General features: G+C 52.9%; 1 protein-coding gene across 1 annotated transcript in view; it reads right to left on the bottom strand.

Moving 5' to 3' along the window:
- Positions 1-18,713, bottom strand: part of PACS1 (phosphofurin acidic cluster sorting protein 1) — a 141,671-nt gene that overhangs the window by 98,194 nt on the left and 24,764 nt on the right. The window contains exons 8-10 of the mRNA XM_075326269.1: positions 18,135-18,194; positions 17,600-17,754; positions 17,426-17,519 (exon numbers count right to left, since the gene is read on the bottom strand). Coding sequence (XP_075182384.1) covers positions 17,426-17,519; positions 17,600-17,754; positions 18,135-18,194 — 309 coding nt within the window. The remainder of the gene's footprint in view (positions 1-17,425; positions 17,520-17,599; positions 17,755-18,134; positions 18,195-18,713) is intronic.

Genomic DNA, 18,713 nt, shown 5'->3' with positions numbered 1-18,713 from the left:
CAACGGACGTTTGTAAGGAGGGACGATGTGACAAACCCCCTGCAGGAACGTGCGTACCTGTGGAATTCTGGCCAAGCGCTTCTGAAAAAAAAACACAGAGAGCGCAGAGACTTGTCCCTTAAGGGAGCCAAGCGACAAACCCTTTTCCAATCCGGACTGAAGAAAGGACAGAAAAGTGGGCAAGGCAAATGGCCAGGGAGAAGGACCCTGATCAGAGCACCATGACAGGAATATTTTCCACGTCCTGTGGTAGATCTTGGCGGACGTTGGTTTCCTAGCCTGTCTCATAGTGGCAATGACCTCTTGAGATAATCCTGAAGACGCTAAGATCCAGGACTCAATGGCTACACAGTCAGGTTGAGGGCCGCAGAATTCAGATGGAAAAACGGCCCTTGAGACAGCAAGTCTGGTCGGTCTGGTAGTGTCCACAGTTGGCCGACCGTGAGATGCCACCGATCCGGGTACCACGACCTCCTCGGCCAGTCTGGAGCGACGAGGATGGCGCGGCGGCAGTCGGTCCTGATCTTGCGTAACACTCTGGGCAACAGTGCCAGCGGAGGAAACACATAAGGGAGTTGAAACTGCGACCAATCCTGAACTAAGGCGTCTGCCGCCAGAGCTCTGTGATCGTGAGAACGTGCCATGAATGCCGTGACCTTGTTGTTGTGCCGGGACGCCATTAGGTCGACGTCCGGCATCCCCCAGCGGCAACAGATCTCCTGAAACACGTCCGGGTGAAGGGACCATTCCCCTGCGTCCATGCCCTGGCGACTGAGAAAATCTGCTTCCCAGTTTTCCACGCCCGGGATGTGAACTGCGGAGATGGTGGAGGCCGTGGCTTCCACCCACATCAAAATCCGCCGGACCTCCTGGAAGGCTTGCCGACTGCGTGTTCCTCATTGGTGGTTGATGTAAGCCACCGCTGTGGAATTGTCCGACTGAATTCGGATCTGCTTGCCTTCCAGCCACTGCTGGAACGCTTTTAGGGCAAGATACACTGCCCTGATCTCCAGAACATTGATCTGAAGTGAGGACTCTTGCCGAGTCCACGTACCCTGAGCCCTGTGGTGGAGAAAAACTGCTCCCCACCCTGACAGACTCGCGTCCGTCGTGACCACCACCCAGGATGGGGGTAGGAAGGATTTCCCCTTCGATAATGAAGTGGGATGAAGTCACCACCGAAGGGAAGCTTTGGTTGCCTGAGAGAGGGAGACGTTCCTGTCGAGGGACGTCGGCTTCCTGTCCCATTTGCGTAGGATGTCCCATTGAAGAGGACGTAGGTGAAACTGCGCGAACGGGACTGCCTCCATTGCTGCCACCATCTTCCCCAGGAAGTGCATGAGGCGCCTCAAGGGGTGTGATTGACCTTGAAGGAGAGATTGCACCCCCGTCTGCAGTGAGCGCTGCTTGTTCAGCGGAAGCTTCACTATCGCTGAGAGGGTATGAAACTCCATGCCAAGATATGCCAGCGATTGGGCCGGTGTCAGATTTGACTTTGGAAAATTGATGATCCACCCGAAACTCTGGAGAGTCTCCAGAGTCGCGGTGAGGCTGTGCTGGCATGCCACTCGAGAGGGTGCCTTGACAAGCAGATCGTCTAAGTAAGGGATCACCGAGTGACCCTGAGAGTGGAGGACCGCAACTACTGCAGCCATGGCCTTGGTGAAAACCCGTGGTGCTGTCGCCAGGCCGAAGGGCAGTGCCACGAACTGAAGGTGTTCGTCCCCTATGGCGAAACGCAGAAAGCGCTGATGCTCTGGTGCAATCGGTACGTGGAGATAAGCATCTTTGATGTCGATTGATGCTAGGAAATCTCCTTGGGACATTGAGGCGATGACGGAGCGGAGCGATTCCATCCGGAACCGCCTGGTTTTTACGTGTTTGTTGAGCAGTTTTAGGTCCAGAACAGGACGGAAAGATCCGTCCTTTTTTGGCACCACAAATAAGTTGGAGTAAAAACCGTGACCCTGTTGCTGAAGAGGAACAGGGATCACCACTCCTTCTGCCTTCAGAGTGCTCACCGCCTGAAGAAGAGCATCGGCTCGCTCGGGGGGCGGCCGAATTGGCGGATGCTACCGCCGTACGGCTCGTAGAGTCCAGGACAGCATTAATGGCGTAGGACGCAAACGCCGACGCCTGAGAGGTTAGTGACACCACCTGCGGAGCAGAGGCACGTGTGACTGCATTAATCTGCGAGTGACAAGCTGAGATAGCTTGGAGCGCCCATACGGCTGCGAATGACGGAGCAAATGACGCGCCTATAGCCTCATAGATGGATTTCAACCAGAGCTCCATCTGTCTGTCAGTGGCATCTTTGAGTGAAGCCCCATCTTCCACTGCAACTATGGATCTAGCCGCCAGTCTGGAAACTGGAGGATCCACCTTGGGACACTGAGCCCAACCCTTGACAACCTCAGGGGGGAAGGGATAACGTGTGTCCTTAAGGCGCTTAGAAAAGCGCTTATCTGGACAAGCTCGGTGTTTCTGGACTGCGTCTCTGAAATCGGAGTGATCCAGGAACATACTCATTGTACGCTTGGGAAACCTAAAACGGAATTTCTCCTGCTGAGAAGCTGACTCCTCAATTAGAGGAGCTGCGGGAGAAAGATCCAACACCTGATTGATGGACGCTATAAGGTCGTTCACTATGGCGTCCCCTTCTGGTGTATCTAGGTTGAGAGCGGCTTCAGGATCAGAGTCCTGATCTGCCACCTCCGCTTCATCCTCTAGAGAGTCCTCATGCTGAGACCCTGAGCAGTGTGATGAAGTCGAGGGAAGCTCCCAGCGAGCCCGCTTAGGCGGTCTGGGACTGCGGTCCGTGTCAGAGACCTCACCTAGGGACCTATGAGTCACCCCAGGAGCACCTTGCTGCTCCAACCGAGGGGGGCCTGGGGTCAATGATTCAACAGTGCCCGGGAGCTGTGTTACCGGCCTGGACTGCAAAGCTTCTAGTATCTTAGCAGACCATTTATCCATAGTCTCAGAAAGTTTGTCAGCGAATACTGCAAACTCCGTCCCTGTCACCTGGACAGTGGCAGCCGGTGTTTCTACCTGGGCCGAGGGTCCCACTAGTGGCTGAGGCTCCAGCTGAGTAAGTGCCATAGGTGCCGAGCATTGCACACAATGAGGGTAGGTGGAACCTGCAGGTAGCATTGCCGCACATGAGGTACAGGTTGCAAAGTAAGCCTGTGCTTTGGCACCCTTGCTATTTGCAGACGACATGCTGTTGTCTCCTCTGAGTACAATCTGGGAGGGTATATAGCCAAAAACCAACAGTGCGACCGTACAGAGTAAATGTATAGCATATAAAACTATATAAATACACTTCGGCACCCAGGGGGGCCAGCACCTAGAAACAGGTGCGGCTTACCGACCGCCCAAAGCGGTTGTGTGACCACCAGATTCCCTGCCTGGATCTCCCAGAGCCGTTTGTCTCTCCTCTCTAGCTTCAGAAGTGCTGACAGGAATGGCTGCCGGCGTTCTGTGAGGAGGAGGGGGCCGTGGGCGTGCCCAAGAAAGTGCGGGAATCTGGTGTCCCACTGTGCTCAGTGAGGGGGGAGGAGGATACAGAGTATGCTCCAGCCCTCAGCGCTGACGTCCAGTTCAGCGTCACTCCCTTCCCCTGACTGGCAGGCCCGGGGGCGGGAATATGCGGTACTAGGCCGCAGAAGCCGGGGACTAAAGTTATCAGCGCGGCCGGCAAACAAGCGCAGTCAGCGTGGTAGTCCCGGCGCACTAACACACCCAGCAGTGCTGCAGCGTGTATGACACAAGCGCTCCATGCGCCGTCCCCAAGGGGACACAGAGTACCTTACAGTAGCAGGGCCTTGTCCCTGACGATACCCAGCTCCTGTCCAGCAGATTCCCCAGGGGCTGCGGAGGGAGCACGGTCCCAGTGCCTGGAGACCGATTAGGATCCCACTTCACCCAGAGCCCTGAGGGGATGGGGAAGGAAAGAAGGGAATTTTGTTTACTTACCGTAAATTCCTTTTCTTCTAGCTCCAATTGGGAGACCCAGACAATTGGGTGTATAGCTATGCCTCCGGAGGCCACACAAAGTATTACACTAAAAGTGTAAAGCCCCTCCCCTTCAGCCTATACACCCCCCGTACTGCTACGGGCTCATCAGTTTTGGTGCAAAAGCCAGAAGGAGGAAAAAATTATAAACTGGTTTAAAGTAAATTCAATCCGAAGGAATATCGGAGAACTGAAACCATTTAACATGAACAACATGTGTATACAAAAACAGGGGCGGGTGCTGGGTCTCCCAATTGGAGCTAGAAGAAAAGGAATTTACGGTAAGTAAACAAAATTCCCTTCTTCTTTGTCGCTCCTAATTGGGAGACCCAGACAATTGGGACGTCCAAAAGCAGTCCCTGGGTGGGTAAATAATACCTCATAATAGAGCCGTAACGGCTCCGTCCTACAGGTGGGCAACTGCCGCCTGAAGGACTCGCCTACCTAGGCTGGCATCTGCCGAAGCATAGGTATGCACCTGATAGTGTTTCGTGAAAGTGTGCAGGCTCGACCAGGTAGCTGCCTGACACACCTGCTGAGCCGTAGCCTGGTGTCGCAAGGCCCAGGACGCTCCCACGGCCCTGGTAGAATGGGCCTTCAGTCCTGAGGGAACCGGAAGCCCCGAGGAACGGTAAGCTTCGAGAATTGGTTCCTTGATCCACCGAGCCAGGGTTGATTTGGAAGCTTGTGTCCCTTTACGCTGGCCAGCGACAAGGACAAAGAGTGCATCGGAGCGGCGCAGGGGCGCCGTACGAGAAATGTAGAGTCTGAGTGCTCTCACCAGATCTAACAAGTGCAAATCCTTTTCACATTGGTGAACTGGATGAGGACAAAACGAGGGTAAGGAGATGTCCTGATTGAGATGAAAAGGGGATACCACCTTAGGGAGGAAATCTTGGCGGACGTTGGTTTCCTAGCCTGTCTCATAGTGGCAATGACCTCTTGAGATAATCCTGAAGCGCTAGGATCCAGGACTCAATGGCCACACAGTCAGGTTGAGGGCCGCAGAATTCAGATGGAAAAACGGCCCTTGAGATAGCAAATCTGGTCGGTCTGGCAGTGCCCACGGTTGGCCGACCGTGAGATGCCACAGATCCGTGTACCACGACCTCCTCGGCCAGTCTGGAGCGACGAGGATGGCGCGGCGGCAGTCGGCCCTTATCTTGCGTAACACTCTGGGCAACAGAGCCAGAGGAGGAAACACATAAGGAAGCTGAAACTGCGACCAATCCTGAACTAAGGCGTCTGCCGCCAGAGCTCTGTGATCTTGAGATCGAGCCATGAATGTTGGGACCTTGTTGTTGTGCCGTGACGCCATTAGGTCGACGTCCGGCATCCCCCAGCGGCAACAGATCTCCTGAAACACGTCCGGGTGAAGGGACCATTCCCCTGCGTCCATGCCCTGGCGACTGAGAAAGTCTGCTTCCCAGTTTTCTACGCCCGGGATGTGAACTGCGGATATGGTGGATGCTGTGGCTTCTACCCACAGCAGAATCCTCCGGACTTCCTGGAAGGCTTGCCGACTGCGTGTCCCACCTTGGTGGTTGATGTAAGCCACCGCTGTGGAGTTGTCCGACTGAATTCGGATCTGCTTGCCTTCCAGCCACTGCTGGAACGCTTTAAGGGCAAGATACACTGCCCTGATCTCCAGAACATTGATCTGAAGTGAGGACTCTTGCTGAGTCCACGTACCCTGAGCCCTGTGGTGGAGAAAAACTGCTCCCCACCCTGACAGGCTCGCGTCCGTCGTGACCACCGCCCAGGATGGGGGTAGGAAGGATTTTCCTTTCGATAATGAGGCGGGAAGAAGCCACCACCGAAGGGAAGCTTTGGTTGCTTGAGAGAGGGAGACGTTCCTGTCTAGGGACGTCGGCCTCCTGTCCCACTTGCGTAGGATGTCCCATTGAAGAGGACGCAGGTGAAACTGCGCGAAAGGGACTGCTTCCATTGCTGCCACCATCTTCCCCAGGAAGTGCATGAGGCGCCTCAAGGGGTGTGACCGACCTTGAAGGAGAGATTGTACCCCTGTCTGTAGTGAACGCTGTTTGTCCAGCGGAAGCTTCACTATCGCTGGAAGAGTATGAAACTCCATGCCAAGATATGTCAGTGATTGGACCGGTGTCAGATTTGACTTTGGAAAATTGATGATCCACCCGAAACTCTGGAGAATCTCCAGAGTAACGTTGAGGCTGTGTTGGCATGCCTCTTGAGAGGGTGCCTTGACCAGCAGATCGTCTAAGTAAGGTATCACTGAGTGACCCTGAGAGTGGAGGACCGCAACTACTGTAGCCATGACCTTGGTGAAAACCCTTGGGGCTGTCGCCAGGCCGAACGGCAGTGCCGCGAACTGAAGGTGTTCGTCTCCTATGGCGAAGCGCAAGAAGCGCTGATGCTCTGGAGCAATTGGTACGTGGAGATAAGCATCCTTGATATCGATCGATGCTAGGAAATCTCCTTGGGACATTGAGGCGATGACGGAGCGGAGGGATTCCATCCGGAACCGCCTGGTCCTTACGTGTTTGTTGAGCAGTTTTAGGTCCAAAACAGGACGGAAGGACCCGTCCTTCTTTGGAACCACAAACAGGTTGGAGTAGAAACCGTGACCCTGTTGCTGAAGAGGAACCGGGACCACCACTCCTTCTGCCTTCAGAATGCCCACCGCCTGCAGAAGAGCCTTGGCTCGCTCGGGAGGCGGAGATGTTCTGAAGAATCGAGTCGGAGGACGAGAGCTGAACTCTATCCTGTAACCGTGAGACAAAATGTCTCTCACCCAACGGTCTTTTACTTGTGGCAGCCAGGTGTCGCAAAAGCGGGAGAGCCTGCCACCGACCGAGGATGCGGTGTGAGGAGGCCGTAAGTCATGAGGAAGCCGCCTTGGTAGCGGCACCTCCGGCGGTCTTTTTAGGGCGTGATTTAGACCGCCATGCGTCGGAGTTCCTCTGATCCTTCTGAGGCCTTTTGGACGAGGAGAATTGGGACCTGCCCGTACCCCGAAAGGACCGAAACCTCGACTGTCCCCTCCTCTGTTGGGGTGTTTTTGGTTTGGCCTGGGGTAAGGATGTTTCCTTTCCCTTGGATTGTTTGATGATTTCATCCAATCTCTCACCAAACAAACGGTCGCCAGAAAATGGCAATCCAGTTAAGCACTTTTTGGAAGCCGAATCTGCCTTCCATTCCCGCAGCCACAAGGCCCTGCGTATTGCCACCGAATTGACGGCTGCAACCGCCGTACGGGTCGCAGAGTCCAGGACAGCATTAATAGCGTAGGACGCAAATGCCGACGTTTGAGAGGTTATGGACGCCACCTGCGGCGCAGACGTACGTGTGAGTGCGTCAATTTGCGCCTGACCAGCTGAGATAGCTTGGAGTGCCCATACGGCTGCGAATGCTGGAGCAAAAGACGCGCCGATAGCTTCATAGATGGATTTCAACCAGAGCTCCATCTGTCTGTCAGTGGCATCCTTGAGTGAAGCTCCATCTTCCACTGCAACTATGGATCTAGCCGCCAGTCTGGAGATTGGAGGATCCACCTTGGGACACTGAGTCCAGCCCTTGACCACGTCAGGGGGAAAAGGGTAACGTGTATCCTTAAGGCGCTTGGAAAAACGCTTATCTGGATAAGCTCGGTGTTTCTGGACTGCCTCTCTGAAGTCAGAGTGGTCCAGAAACATACTCTTTGTACGCTTGGGAAACCTGAAACGGAATTTCTCCTGCTGAGAAGCTGACTCCTCCACTGGAGGAGCTGAGGGAGAAATTTTCAACATTTCATTGATGGACGCAATAAGATCATTCACTATGGCGTCCCCATCAGGAGTATCAAGGTTGAGAGCGGCTTCAGGGTCAGAATCCTGATCAGCTACCTCCGCTTCATCATACAGAGAGTCCTCTCGCTGAGACCCTGAACATTGTGATGATGTCGAGGGAATTTCATAGCGAGCTCGCTTAGTCGGTCTGGGGCTGCGGTCCGTGTCAGAGACCTCACCCTGGGATCCATGAGACACCCCGGGAAGACATTGCTGTTCCCACTGAGGGGAACCAGGGGACAATGATTCCACAGTGCCCCTGGCTTGAGATGCCGGCCTGGACTGCAAGGCTTCTAATATCTTAGCCATAGTCTCAGAGAAGGGAATTTTGTTTACTTACCGTAAATTCCTTTTCTTCTAGCTCCAATTGGGAGACCCAGACAATTGGGTGTATAGCTATTGCCTCTGGAGGCCACACAAAGTATTACACTTAAAAGTGTAAGGCCCCTCCCCTTCTGGCTATACACCCCCAGTGGGATCACTGGCTCACCAGTTTTAGTGCCAAAGCAAGAAGGAGGAAAGCCAATAACTGGTTTAAAGACCAATTCCATCCGAGGAAACATCGGAGAACTGAACCATACCACATGAACAACATGTGTACCCGAAAAAACAGAAAAACCCCGAGAAAACAGGGCGGGTGCTGGGTCTCCCAATTGGAGCTAGAAGAAAAGGAATTTACGGTAAGTAAACAAAATTCCCTTCTTCTTTGTCGCTCCATTGGGAGACCCAGACAATTGGGATGTCCAAAAGCAATCCCTGGGTGGGTAAAAGAATACCTCATGATAGGGCCGTCAAACGGCCCTCTCCTACAGGTGGCCAACCGCCGCCTGAATGACTTATCTACCTAGGCTGGCGTCTGCCGAAGCGTAGGTATGCATCTGATAATGCTTGGTAAAAGTAAGTAGACTCGACCAGGTGGGTGCCTGACACACCTGCTGAGCCGTAGCCTGGTGCCGTAATGCCCAGGATGCACCCACGGCTCTGGTAGAATGGGCCTTCGGCCTTGAGAGAACCAGAAGCCCAGTAGAACTGTAGGTTTCAAGAATTGGTTCCTCGAGCCCCCGAGCAAGGGTGGATCTGGAAGCTTGCGACTGTTTACGCCGACCAGCGACAAGGACAAAGAGTGCATCCGGGTGGCGCAGGAGCGCCATGCGGGAAGTAGAACCTGAGTGCTCTCACCAGAACCAACAGATGCAAATCTTTCTGAAATTGATGGACTGGACGAGGACACAAAGAAGGTGAGGTGATATCCTGATTGATATGAAAATGGGATACCACCTTAGGGAGAAATTCCGGAACCGGACGCAGAACTACCCTGTCCTGGTGAAGGACCAGGAAGGGAGTTTGTATGAGAGCGTTGCTAGCTCGGAAACTCTCCTAAGAGACGAGACCGTTACTAGAAGGCCACTTCCCGTGAAAAACGGGAAGGGAGACATCCTTCAAAGGCTCGAAAGGCGGCATCTGGAGAGCAATTAGAACCTTGTTCAGATCTCAGGGCTCTAACGGCCGCTTGTACGGAGTGCTGAGAAGACAAACTCCCCGTAGGAACGTGCGTACCTGAGGAAGTCGTCGTTTCTGAAAAAATACAGATAGCGCTGAGACTTGTCCCTAAAGGGAACTGAGCGACAACCCATTTTCCTACCTAGATTGCAGGAAGGAAGGAAACATAGACGATGCAACCGGCCAGGGAGAAACACCCTGCGCCGAGCACCGAGATAAGAACATCTTCCACGTCCTGTGGTCAATCTTGGCGGACGTTGGTATGCTAGCCTGTCTCATGGTGGCAACCACGTCCTGAGGTAATCCTGACGACACTAGGTTCCAGGACTCAATGCCACACCATCCGGTTGAGGGCCGTAGAATTCAAATGGAAGAATGGCCCTTGAGACAGCCAGTCTGATTGGTCTGGTAGTGCCCCCGGTTAGCCTACCGTGAGGCACCACAGAACCGAGTACCACAACATCCTCGGCCAATTTGTAGCGACGAGGATGGCGCGGCCGCAATCGGTCTTGATCTAGCGCAGTACTCTGGGCAACAATGCCAGAGGTGGCACCTAAGGTAGCTGGAACTGCGACCAATGCTGAACTAAGGCGTTTGCCGCCAGAGCTCGATGATTGTGAAACCGTGCCATGAAGCTGGCACATTGTTGTTGTGCCGTGACGCCATTAGATCGACGTCCGGCCTCTGTCAGCGGCGCCAGATCTCCTGAAACCCGTCCGGGTGAGGAGACCATACTCTTTCGGCCACACCTCAGCGACTTAGGAAGTCAGCTTCCTAGTTTCCACACTTGGGATGTGAATTGTGGATATGGTGGATGCCGTGTCTTCCACCCACATCAGAACCTGCCGGACTTCCTGGAAGGCTTGCCGGTTGCGCGTTCTTCCTTGGTGGTTGATGTATGCCACCGCCGTGGAGCTGTCCGACTGAAGTCGGATATGCTTGCTTTCCAGCCGCTGTTGGAAGGATTGTAGGGCAAGATACACTGCTCTGTGTTCAAGAACATTGATCTGAAGAGTGGACTCTTGCTGAGTCCACGTACCCTGAGCGCTGTAGTGGAGAAAAACTGCTCCCCACCCTGATAGACTCGCGTCTGTCGTAACTATCGCCCAGGACGGGGATAGGAAGGACCTTCTTTTTGACCAAGAGGTGAGAAGAAGCCACCACCGTAGAGATTCCTTGGCCGCCTGAGAAAGAACGACGACTCTGTTGAGGGACGTCGACTCCTCGTCCCATTGGCGGAGAATGTCCCATTGTAGTGGACGCAGTAAAACTGCGCGAAAGGAACTGCCTCCATTGCTACCATCTTACGTAGGAAGTGCATGAGGCGTCTCAATGTGTGCGACTGGTTCTTAAAGAAGAGCTTGCAGCCCGTAGTGAATGCTGTTTGTCTAGCGGCAGCTTCACTATCGCTGAGAGAGTAAGAAACTCTATGCCTAGATATGTTATCGATAGGGTCGGGGTCGGATCTGACTTTAAAAAGTTGATGATCCACCCAAAACTCTAGAGAGTCTCCAGCGCAACGTTCGGGCAGTGTTGGCATGTTTCCTAAGAGAGTGCCTTGACAAGTAGATCGTCTAAATACGGGACCACAGAGTGACCCTGAGAGTGCAGGACTGTGACTACTGCTGCCCTGACCTTGGCGAAGACCAGTTGGACTGTCGCTAGCCGGAAGGTAGAGCTACGAACAGAGGGTGTTCGTCTCCTATAACGAAGCGTAGAAACGCTAGTGCTCTGGATCAATCGGCACGTGTGGATAAGCATCCTTGATGCCTAATGATGCTAGGAAATATCCTTGGGACCTTGAGGCGATGACATGGCGGAGGGATTCCATCCGGAACCGCCTGGTGTCCACGAGCTTGCTGAGCATTTTTAGATCCAGAACGGGACGGAACGGCCCGTTGTTATAGGTACCGCAAAGAATTTGGGGTAAAAACCGTGACCTTGTTCCTGAAGAGGAACGGGGGTCATCACTCTTTCTGCCTATAGAGTGCACCCTGTTTGCAGAAGAGCAGCGGCCCGGCCGGGAGGTGGAGAAATTCTGAAGAATCGAGTTGGAGGACGAGAAGTGAGCTCTATCCTGTACCCGTGAGACAGAATGTCTCACACTCAATGGTCATTGACCTATGGCAGCTAAATATCGCCAAGGCGGGAGAGCCTGCTACCGACCGAGGCCGCAAGTCATGAGGAAGCCGCCTTGGAAGCGGGTTTTCAGACTGTCGCTTTTTTGGGCGAGACTGAGCCCGCTAAGAATCTTAGCTCCTCTGATCCTTTTGAGTCCACATTGGACGAGGAAAAAAGGGGCCTGCCCGAGCCTCGAAAAGGCCGAAAACCCCGACTGCCTCTTGCTCTGTTGGGGTTTGTTGTGTCCGGGCTGAGGAAAGGATGAATCCTTACCCCTGGACTGTTTGATGGTTACATCCAACGCTCACCAAACAGTCGGTCAGCAGAAAAAGGCAACTGGTTAGGCAACCTTTTTTGGAAGCAGAATCTGCCTTCCATTCACTTAACGAGCAGACCAGGCTCTGCTTAAAAACACGGAGTAGCGGAGGCTACCGCCGCACGGTTCGCAGAGTCCAGGACAACCTGAATCGCGTAAGAAACAAATGCAGACATTTGAGAGGTTAAGGATGCCACCTGCGGCACAGATGTACGTGTAACCGTGTCAATCTGTGTAAGACAAGCTGAAATAGCTTGGAGTGCCCCAAGGGAGAGAATGCCGGAGCCAACGGTGCGCCGACAGCCTCATAGATGGCTTTCGACCAGAGATCCATCTGTCTGTCAGTGGCATCTTTGAGTTTGCAGTTCCATCTCCCACTGCAACTATGGATCTAGCTACAAGCCTGGAGATTGGAGGATGCCGCTCGGGACATTGGGTCCAGTCCTTGACCAAGTCAGGGGACAGGGATAACGTGTATCCTAAGCCGTTTGGAGAAGCGCATATCTGGATAAGCGTGGTGTTCCTGGACTGCCTCTCTGAAGGCAGAGTGGTCCAGAAAAATACGTGAAGCTGACTCCTCCACTGGAGGAGCTATGAGAAATAACCCACATTCTATAGATGGACGCTATAAGATTATTTACTATGGCGTCACAATCAGGTGTATCCAGATTGAGAGCGGTCTCAGGATCAGAATCCTGAGCCGCTACTTCCGCCTCATTACACAGCGAGTCCTTCTGTTAGGACCCTGATGAAACCGAGGCCGCTCATAGCGAGCCCACTTAGGCTGTCTGGGACTGACGTCCGTGCAGAGCCGTGACTCTGGGATGCGTGTGACATTCCCGGAGCTGTTAGTTATTCACACTGAGGGGGGCCATGGATCAATGATTCAACAGTGCCCATATTGTGAGAGACATGTCCGGACTGCTAGGCTTCTAGTATCATAGCCATAGTCTCAGAAAAACTGTCAGTAAATACTGCAGACACCGTCCTCATCCCCTGGCCATTAGTGCATACAATGGGAGTCTATGTACCTGCCGGCCGTATAGCCGTACATGCTGTACCAGCTGTATAGAAAAACATGTGGTTCTGCACCTTTGTTTTACACAGAGAATATGCTGATAACTCCTCCGCATAATCCAGGAGGGTATATACAACGTGCGACCAAACAGTGCAATGTATATAGTACAAGCATATCTATAAGTGCACTTCTGCACTAGTGGGGTTAGCACCACAGGTACTGCTTAACGCCTGTTACAGCGATTGTGTGACTATCAGAATGCCCGGGTCTTCCACACTTGTCTCTGTATCGTACAGAAACTGACACTAATGGCTGCCGGTGTCCTTGTAGAGAAGGAAGCCGTGGGCGTGCCTGAGAAAGTGCGGGAATCCGGATTCACAGTGCACACAGTGAGAGGGGTGGAGTATGCAAAACATACTCCAGCTCTCAGCTCTGCTCTATGCAGCGTCACGCCCCTACCCTGACTGTCAGGGCTGTGGGCGGTAACGAAGGGAGACTAGGCCCAGAAGCCGGGGACTCGAGTTAACAGCGCGGCCGCCGTAAAAGCGCGGGCCGCGCTGAAGTCCCCGGCGCACCACAAGTGCCAGCCGCGCCGCAGTTCCAGCGGCCGGCGCGACCGATTCATAGAAGTGGCCAGCGTCCCGCCCCTCTCCTGACTGGCAGGTCTGGGGGCGGGAACGAACGGAAGCAGGCCGCAAAAGCCGGGGACTCTAGTTATCAGCGCGGCCGCCGTAAAAGCGCGGGCCGCGCTGAAGTCCCCGGCGCACCACAAGTGCCAGCCGCGCCGCTGCCAGCGGCCGGCGCGACCGATTCCTGGAAGTGGCCAGCGTCCCGCCCCTCTCCTGACTGGCAGGTCTGGGGGCGGGAACGAACGGAAGCAGGCCGCAAAAGCCGGGGACTCTAGTTATCAGCGCGGCCGCCATAAAAGCGCAGGCCGCGCTGAAGTCCCCGGCGCACTACAAGTGCCAGCCGCGCCGCAGTCCCAGCGGCCGGCGCGACCAATTCCCATAAGTGAGCCTGCTTCAGCAAAGCTGAATGAGGCCATGGCACAGGCGCCGCAGCGCTGATGTCCCCCGGCGCACTACAACACCCAGCATGCTGCGGTGTGAGCGCCAAATGCACGGGGACACAGAGTACCTTGAGGAAGCAGGGCCATGTCCCTGATGTACTCCGCTCCATCCAGCATCTTCTCCAGGGGCTGTAGATGGAGCACGGTCTCAGTGCCTGGAGACCGGTAAATCCCACTTCACCCAGAGCCCTGTAAAAAGGGATGGGGAAGGAATCAGCATGTGGGCTCCTGCCGCCGTACCCGCAATGGGTACCTCAACCTTACAAACACCTCCGACATACAGTGGGGTGAGAAGGGAGCATGCTGGGGACACTATATGTGTCCTCTTTTCTTCCATCCGACATAGTCAGCAGCTGCTGCTGACTAAAAAGTGGAGCTATGCGTGGATGTGTTGCCTCCTTCGCACAAAGCACAAAACTGGTGAGCCAGTGATCCCACTGGGGGTGTATAGCCAGAAGGGGAGGGGCCTTACACTTTTAAGTGTAATACTTTGTGTGGCCTCCAGAGGCAATAGCTATACACCCAATTGTCTGGGTCTCCCAATGGAGCGACAAAGAAAAGTCTTTCAGTAAAAACTGCAAACTCCGTCCCTGTCACCTGGACAGTGTCAACAGGTGGTTCTCCCTGGGCCACCCCTAGCAGAGGCTCCGGCTGAGAAAGTGCCACAGGGGCCGAGCATTGCACACAATGAGGGTCAGTGGAACTTGCCGGCAGTATAGCCGTACATGCTGCACAGGCAGCATAGTAAGTCTGTGCCTTGGCACCCTTGCTATTTGTGGATGACATGCTGTTGTCTCCTCTGAGCAATACAGGAGGGTATATAGCCACAAATCAACAGTGCACCCTACAGTGTAAAGTATAGACTATAATCATATAAACTATAAATACACTTCTGCACTAGTGGGGCCAGCACCACAGGTGCTGCTTACCGCCTGCGCAAAGCGTTTGTGTGGGCACCAGAATTCCTGCCTGGGTCTCTTTGAGCTTGTCTCTCCTCTCCAGCGTTAGCAGAGCTGAGAGGAATGGCTGCCAGCGTCCTGGGGAGAGGAGGGAGCCGTGGGCGTGACCCAGAAAAGTGCGGGAACTGGTGCCCCACTGTGCAGAGTGAGGGGGGTGGCGTATGCAAAGCATGCTCCAGCCCTCAGTGCTGCCGACCTGTACAGCGTCCCGCCCTTCCCCTGACTGGCAGGGCTGGGGGCGGGAAGAAAGACACAAACACACTCAGCGACGCTGAAGTGTATAGTGGCACAAATGCAGCCAGCGCTGCTGTCCCCGGTGCACTAGCACACCCAGCAATGCTGGAGTGTTGCTGTGCGCGGTCCCCACGGGGACACAGAGTACCTCCAAGTAGCAGGGCCATGTCCCTGAACGATACTCGGCTCCTATCCAGCAGGGTCCTCAGGAGCTGTGGATGGAGCACGGTCTCCTGTGCCTGGAGACCGATGGGATCCCACTTCACCCAGAACCCTAATTGAGGGATGGGGAAGGAAAGCAGCATGTGGGCTCCAGCCTCCGTACCCGCAATGGATACCTCAACCTTAACAACACCGCCGACAAGAGTGGGGTGAGAAGGGAGCATGCTGGGGGCCCTATATGGGCCCTCTTTTCTTCCATCCGACATAGTCAGCAGCTGCTGCTGACTAAACAGTGGAGCTATGCGTGCATGTCTGACCTCCTTCGCACAAAGCATAAAAACTGATGAGCCCGTAGCAGTACGGGGGGTGTATAGGCTGAAGGGGAGGGGCTTTACACTTTTAGTGTAATACTTTGTGTGGCCTCCGGAGGCATAGCTATACACCCAATTGTCTGGGTCTCCCAATTAGGAGCGACAAAGAAACAGCATGTTGGCTCCTGCCTATGTACCCGCAATGGGTACCTCAACCTTAACCGCACCGCCGACCAGAGTGGGGTGAGAAGGGAGCATGCTGGGGGCCCTATATGGGCCCACTTTTCTTCCATCCGATATAGTCAGCAGCTGCTGCTGACCAAATTGTGGAGCTATGCGTGCATGTGTGCCTCCTTCGCACAAAGCATAAAAACTGAGGAGCCCGTGACTCACGGGGGGGTGTATAGGCAGAAGGGGAGGGGCTTTACACTTTTAAGTGTAATACTTTGTGTGGCCTCCGGAGGCAGAAGCTATACACCCCAATTGTCTGGGTCTCCCAATGGAGCGACAAAGAAAGGCATATTGGCAGTTGTTAACCCCTTCACCCCAAGGCGCATTCCCTGCTGCAGCGCTTTAAATCGCACTGTCACGTTTTGACAGCACAATTTAATGGGGTTAAAAGGCGCAGGTGGATCACGGATCCACCTGCGACTGCGAGGCAAACATGTCTGCTGTTCAAATCATCAGACATGTACAGGGGATCACCACCGGCTGATTACCACTTTATAATTTAGGACTTACCGTTACATCCTAGGTTGTAAAGGGGATTAAACACCCTCTGTCGGTGCTAACACTGATCGTGGCAGATGGAACTACAGTATTGTATACAGCTGACATCAGCTACATTTTTTTGCCCCCCAGGGAAGGGGGTAAAAAGGCATATTGGCAGTTGTAAACCCCTTCACCCCAGGAGATTTTCCGTTTTTTTGGCAATACCAAATATATATATTTTTTATTTTTTTAACCCTTTAATTTTCCATAGGGAGAATGGGGGGGGTGATTTGAACTTTTACGTTTTTATATAGTTTTTTTAATTTTTTAAAACTTTTATTTTACCTTTTTATTTTTTTTTCTTTTACTAGTTCTCCTAGGGGCCTATAACGATCAGGGCCAAAAAGAAAAAAATTCCATTAAAATATAACCTTTAATATGACATTAGAAAGGTATAATAATAATAATAATAATAATAAATATATATAATTTACCAAAGTACATATATTTATTATTATACCTTTTAAATGTCATATTAAAGGTTATATTTTATGGGAATTTTTTCTTTTTGGTCCTAAACTACTGGTTCCCTTTACAAATTGGCTGCGGCCTTGGTTTTTTCTTTCAGACTATAAGGATCAGCAGCAGTCTGATCGCTCATTCATTTCTCCAGATTAGAGCAGCCTCGCTCTGACCAGGAGAAATGCAGCGTTCCTGTGCTCTGCCGGCTGTAACAGAAACTATGTCAGGATAGCGACAGGAGTCATCGCATGACCTTGTGCTACCATGGAAGCCATCAGCTCCTCATGATCATGTCAAGGGGCCTCCGATGGCGGCGGGGAAAGGCGCATTCCCTGATGCAGCGCTTTAAATCGCACTGTCACGTTTTTGACAGCGCAATTTAATGGGGTTAACAGGCGCAGGTGGATCACGGATCCACCTGCGACTGCGAGGCGAACATGTCTGCTGTTCAAATCATCAGACATGTGCAGGGATCACCACTTTATAATTTAGGACTTATCGTTACGTCCTAGGTCATAAAAGGGATAAACACCCTCTGTCGGTGCTAACACCGATTATGGACGATGGAACTATAGGTATAGCATACAGCTGACATCAGCTGCATTTTTGCAGGGAGTAAAAAAGCAGATCGGCAGTGGTTTAAAGGGTTACTGTCCAATGTAACATCTCCTCTGCTGCTCACCGGGCTGCTCATGTCCCGTCCTTGGCTTCCTTTGCTGTTGAGACTTCCGATTTCTGTCTGTGAACTGGACTGAGAAACTCCCTCGAAGAAGGGTCTAAGTCAAAGAAAGAGAGTGCGTCAGCGAAAAAGGACAAAATACCCAAACGCTCCCATCGCAAGACGCACAGCCCCTACCTGAGCTTTGGTTTGGGGGTACTCAGGACGCTCTCGCTTTCCTCCAGCTCCGGGCAGCTGTCACTTGGGTTGAACATTTCCAGGCTGTCATATAAATCGTCCAGATCTTCTTCCCGAATCTCATCCCGGGACACGTGATCCAGACTAAATCCGACCTAAAAAAGTAAAACGATTGATAAATATTGGTTGCAGTGCGGATGTCAGCACTGTAGACAATAACAGACATCAGGAGCAGCGGCGAAGACTCAACACTGGACCTGGGGAGGGTGAGTGAAGCACAGATTGTTTGATTTTTAAAAACAAACCGCAGGGGTTGTTCAAAATCGGAAAACCCCTTTAAATTTAGTATGAATCCTATAAATACGTCTATAGCACACGAGTGAGATATTGGGCGTGCAGCTCGTCTGACTTCTCCGACAGTATTTCTCAGGTGTGGCGCTTTTCATTTTTACAGGGTCTTTGATGGAGAAGGCAGAGGTCAGGGTCACTTTGATGGGATGTCAAGATGCGAGAATAGATGACTTCCCGTATTTACCTCCTCGGATACTTTGAATCTGTTCAGCAGCGACTTGAGCTTCTGTTTGATGTTTGGTTGCTGGAATAGAGAGTAAAGATTCATTACATAAAATGTATATGACACGGAATGGTCACCAATGATCACCAAGCACAATGCAGAGCCGTACATCACCAAGCACAATGCCGAGCCGTACATCACCAAGCACAATGCCGAGCCGTACATCACCAAGCACAATGCCGAGCCGTACATCACCAAGCACAATGCCGAGCCGTACATCACCAAGCACAATGCCGAGCCGTACATCACCAAGCACAATGCCGAGCCATACATCACCAAGCACAATGCCGAACCATACATCACCAAGCACAATGCCGAGCCGTACATCACCAAGCACAATGCCGAGCCGTACATCACCAAGCACAATGCCGAGCCGTACATCACCAAGCACAATGCCGAGCCGTACATCACCAAGCACAATGCCGAGCCGTACATCACCAAGCACAATGCCGAGCCGTACATCACCAAGCACAATGCTGAGCCGTACATCACCAAGCACAATGTCGAGCCGTACATCACCAAGCACAATGCCGAGCCATA

This window comes from Anomaloglossus baeobatrachus, chromosome 10 (genome assembly GCF_048569485.1).
Source record: "Anomaloglossus baeobatrachus isolate aAnoBae1 chromosome 10, aAnoBae1.hap1, whole genome shotgun sequence".
Lineage (NCBI taxonomy): Eukaryota > Metazoa > Chordata > Amphibia > Anura > Aromobatidae > Anomaloglossus > Anomaloglossus baeobatrachus.
This window is presented reverse-complemented; position numbering and strand designations above follow the sequence as displayed.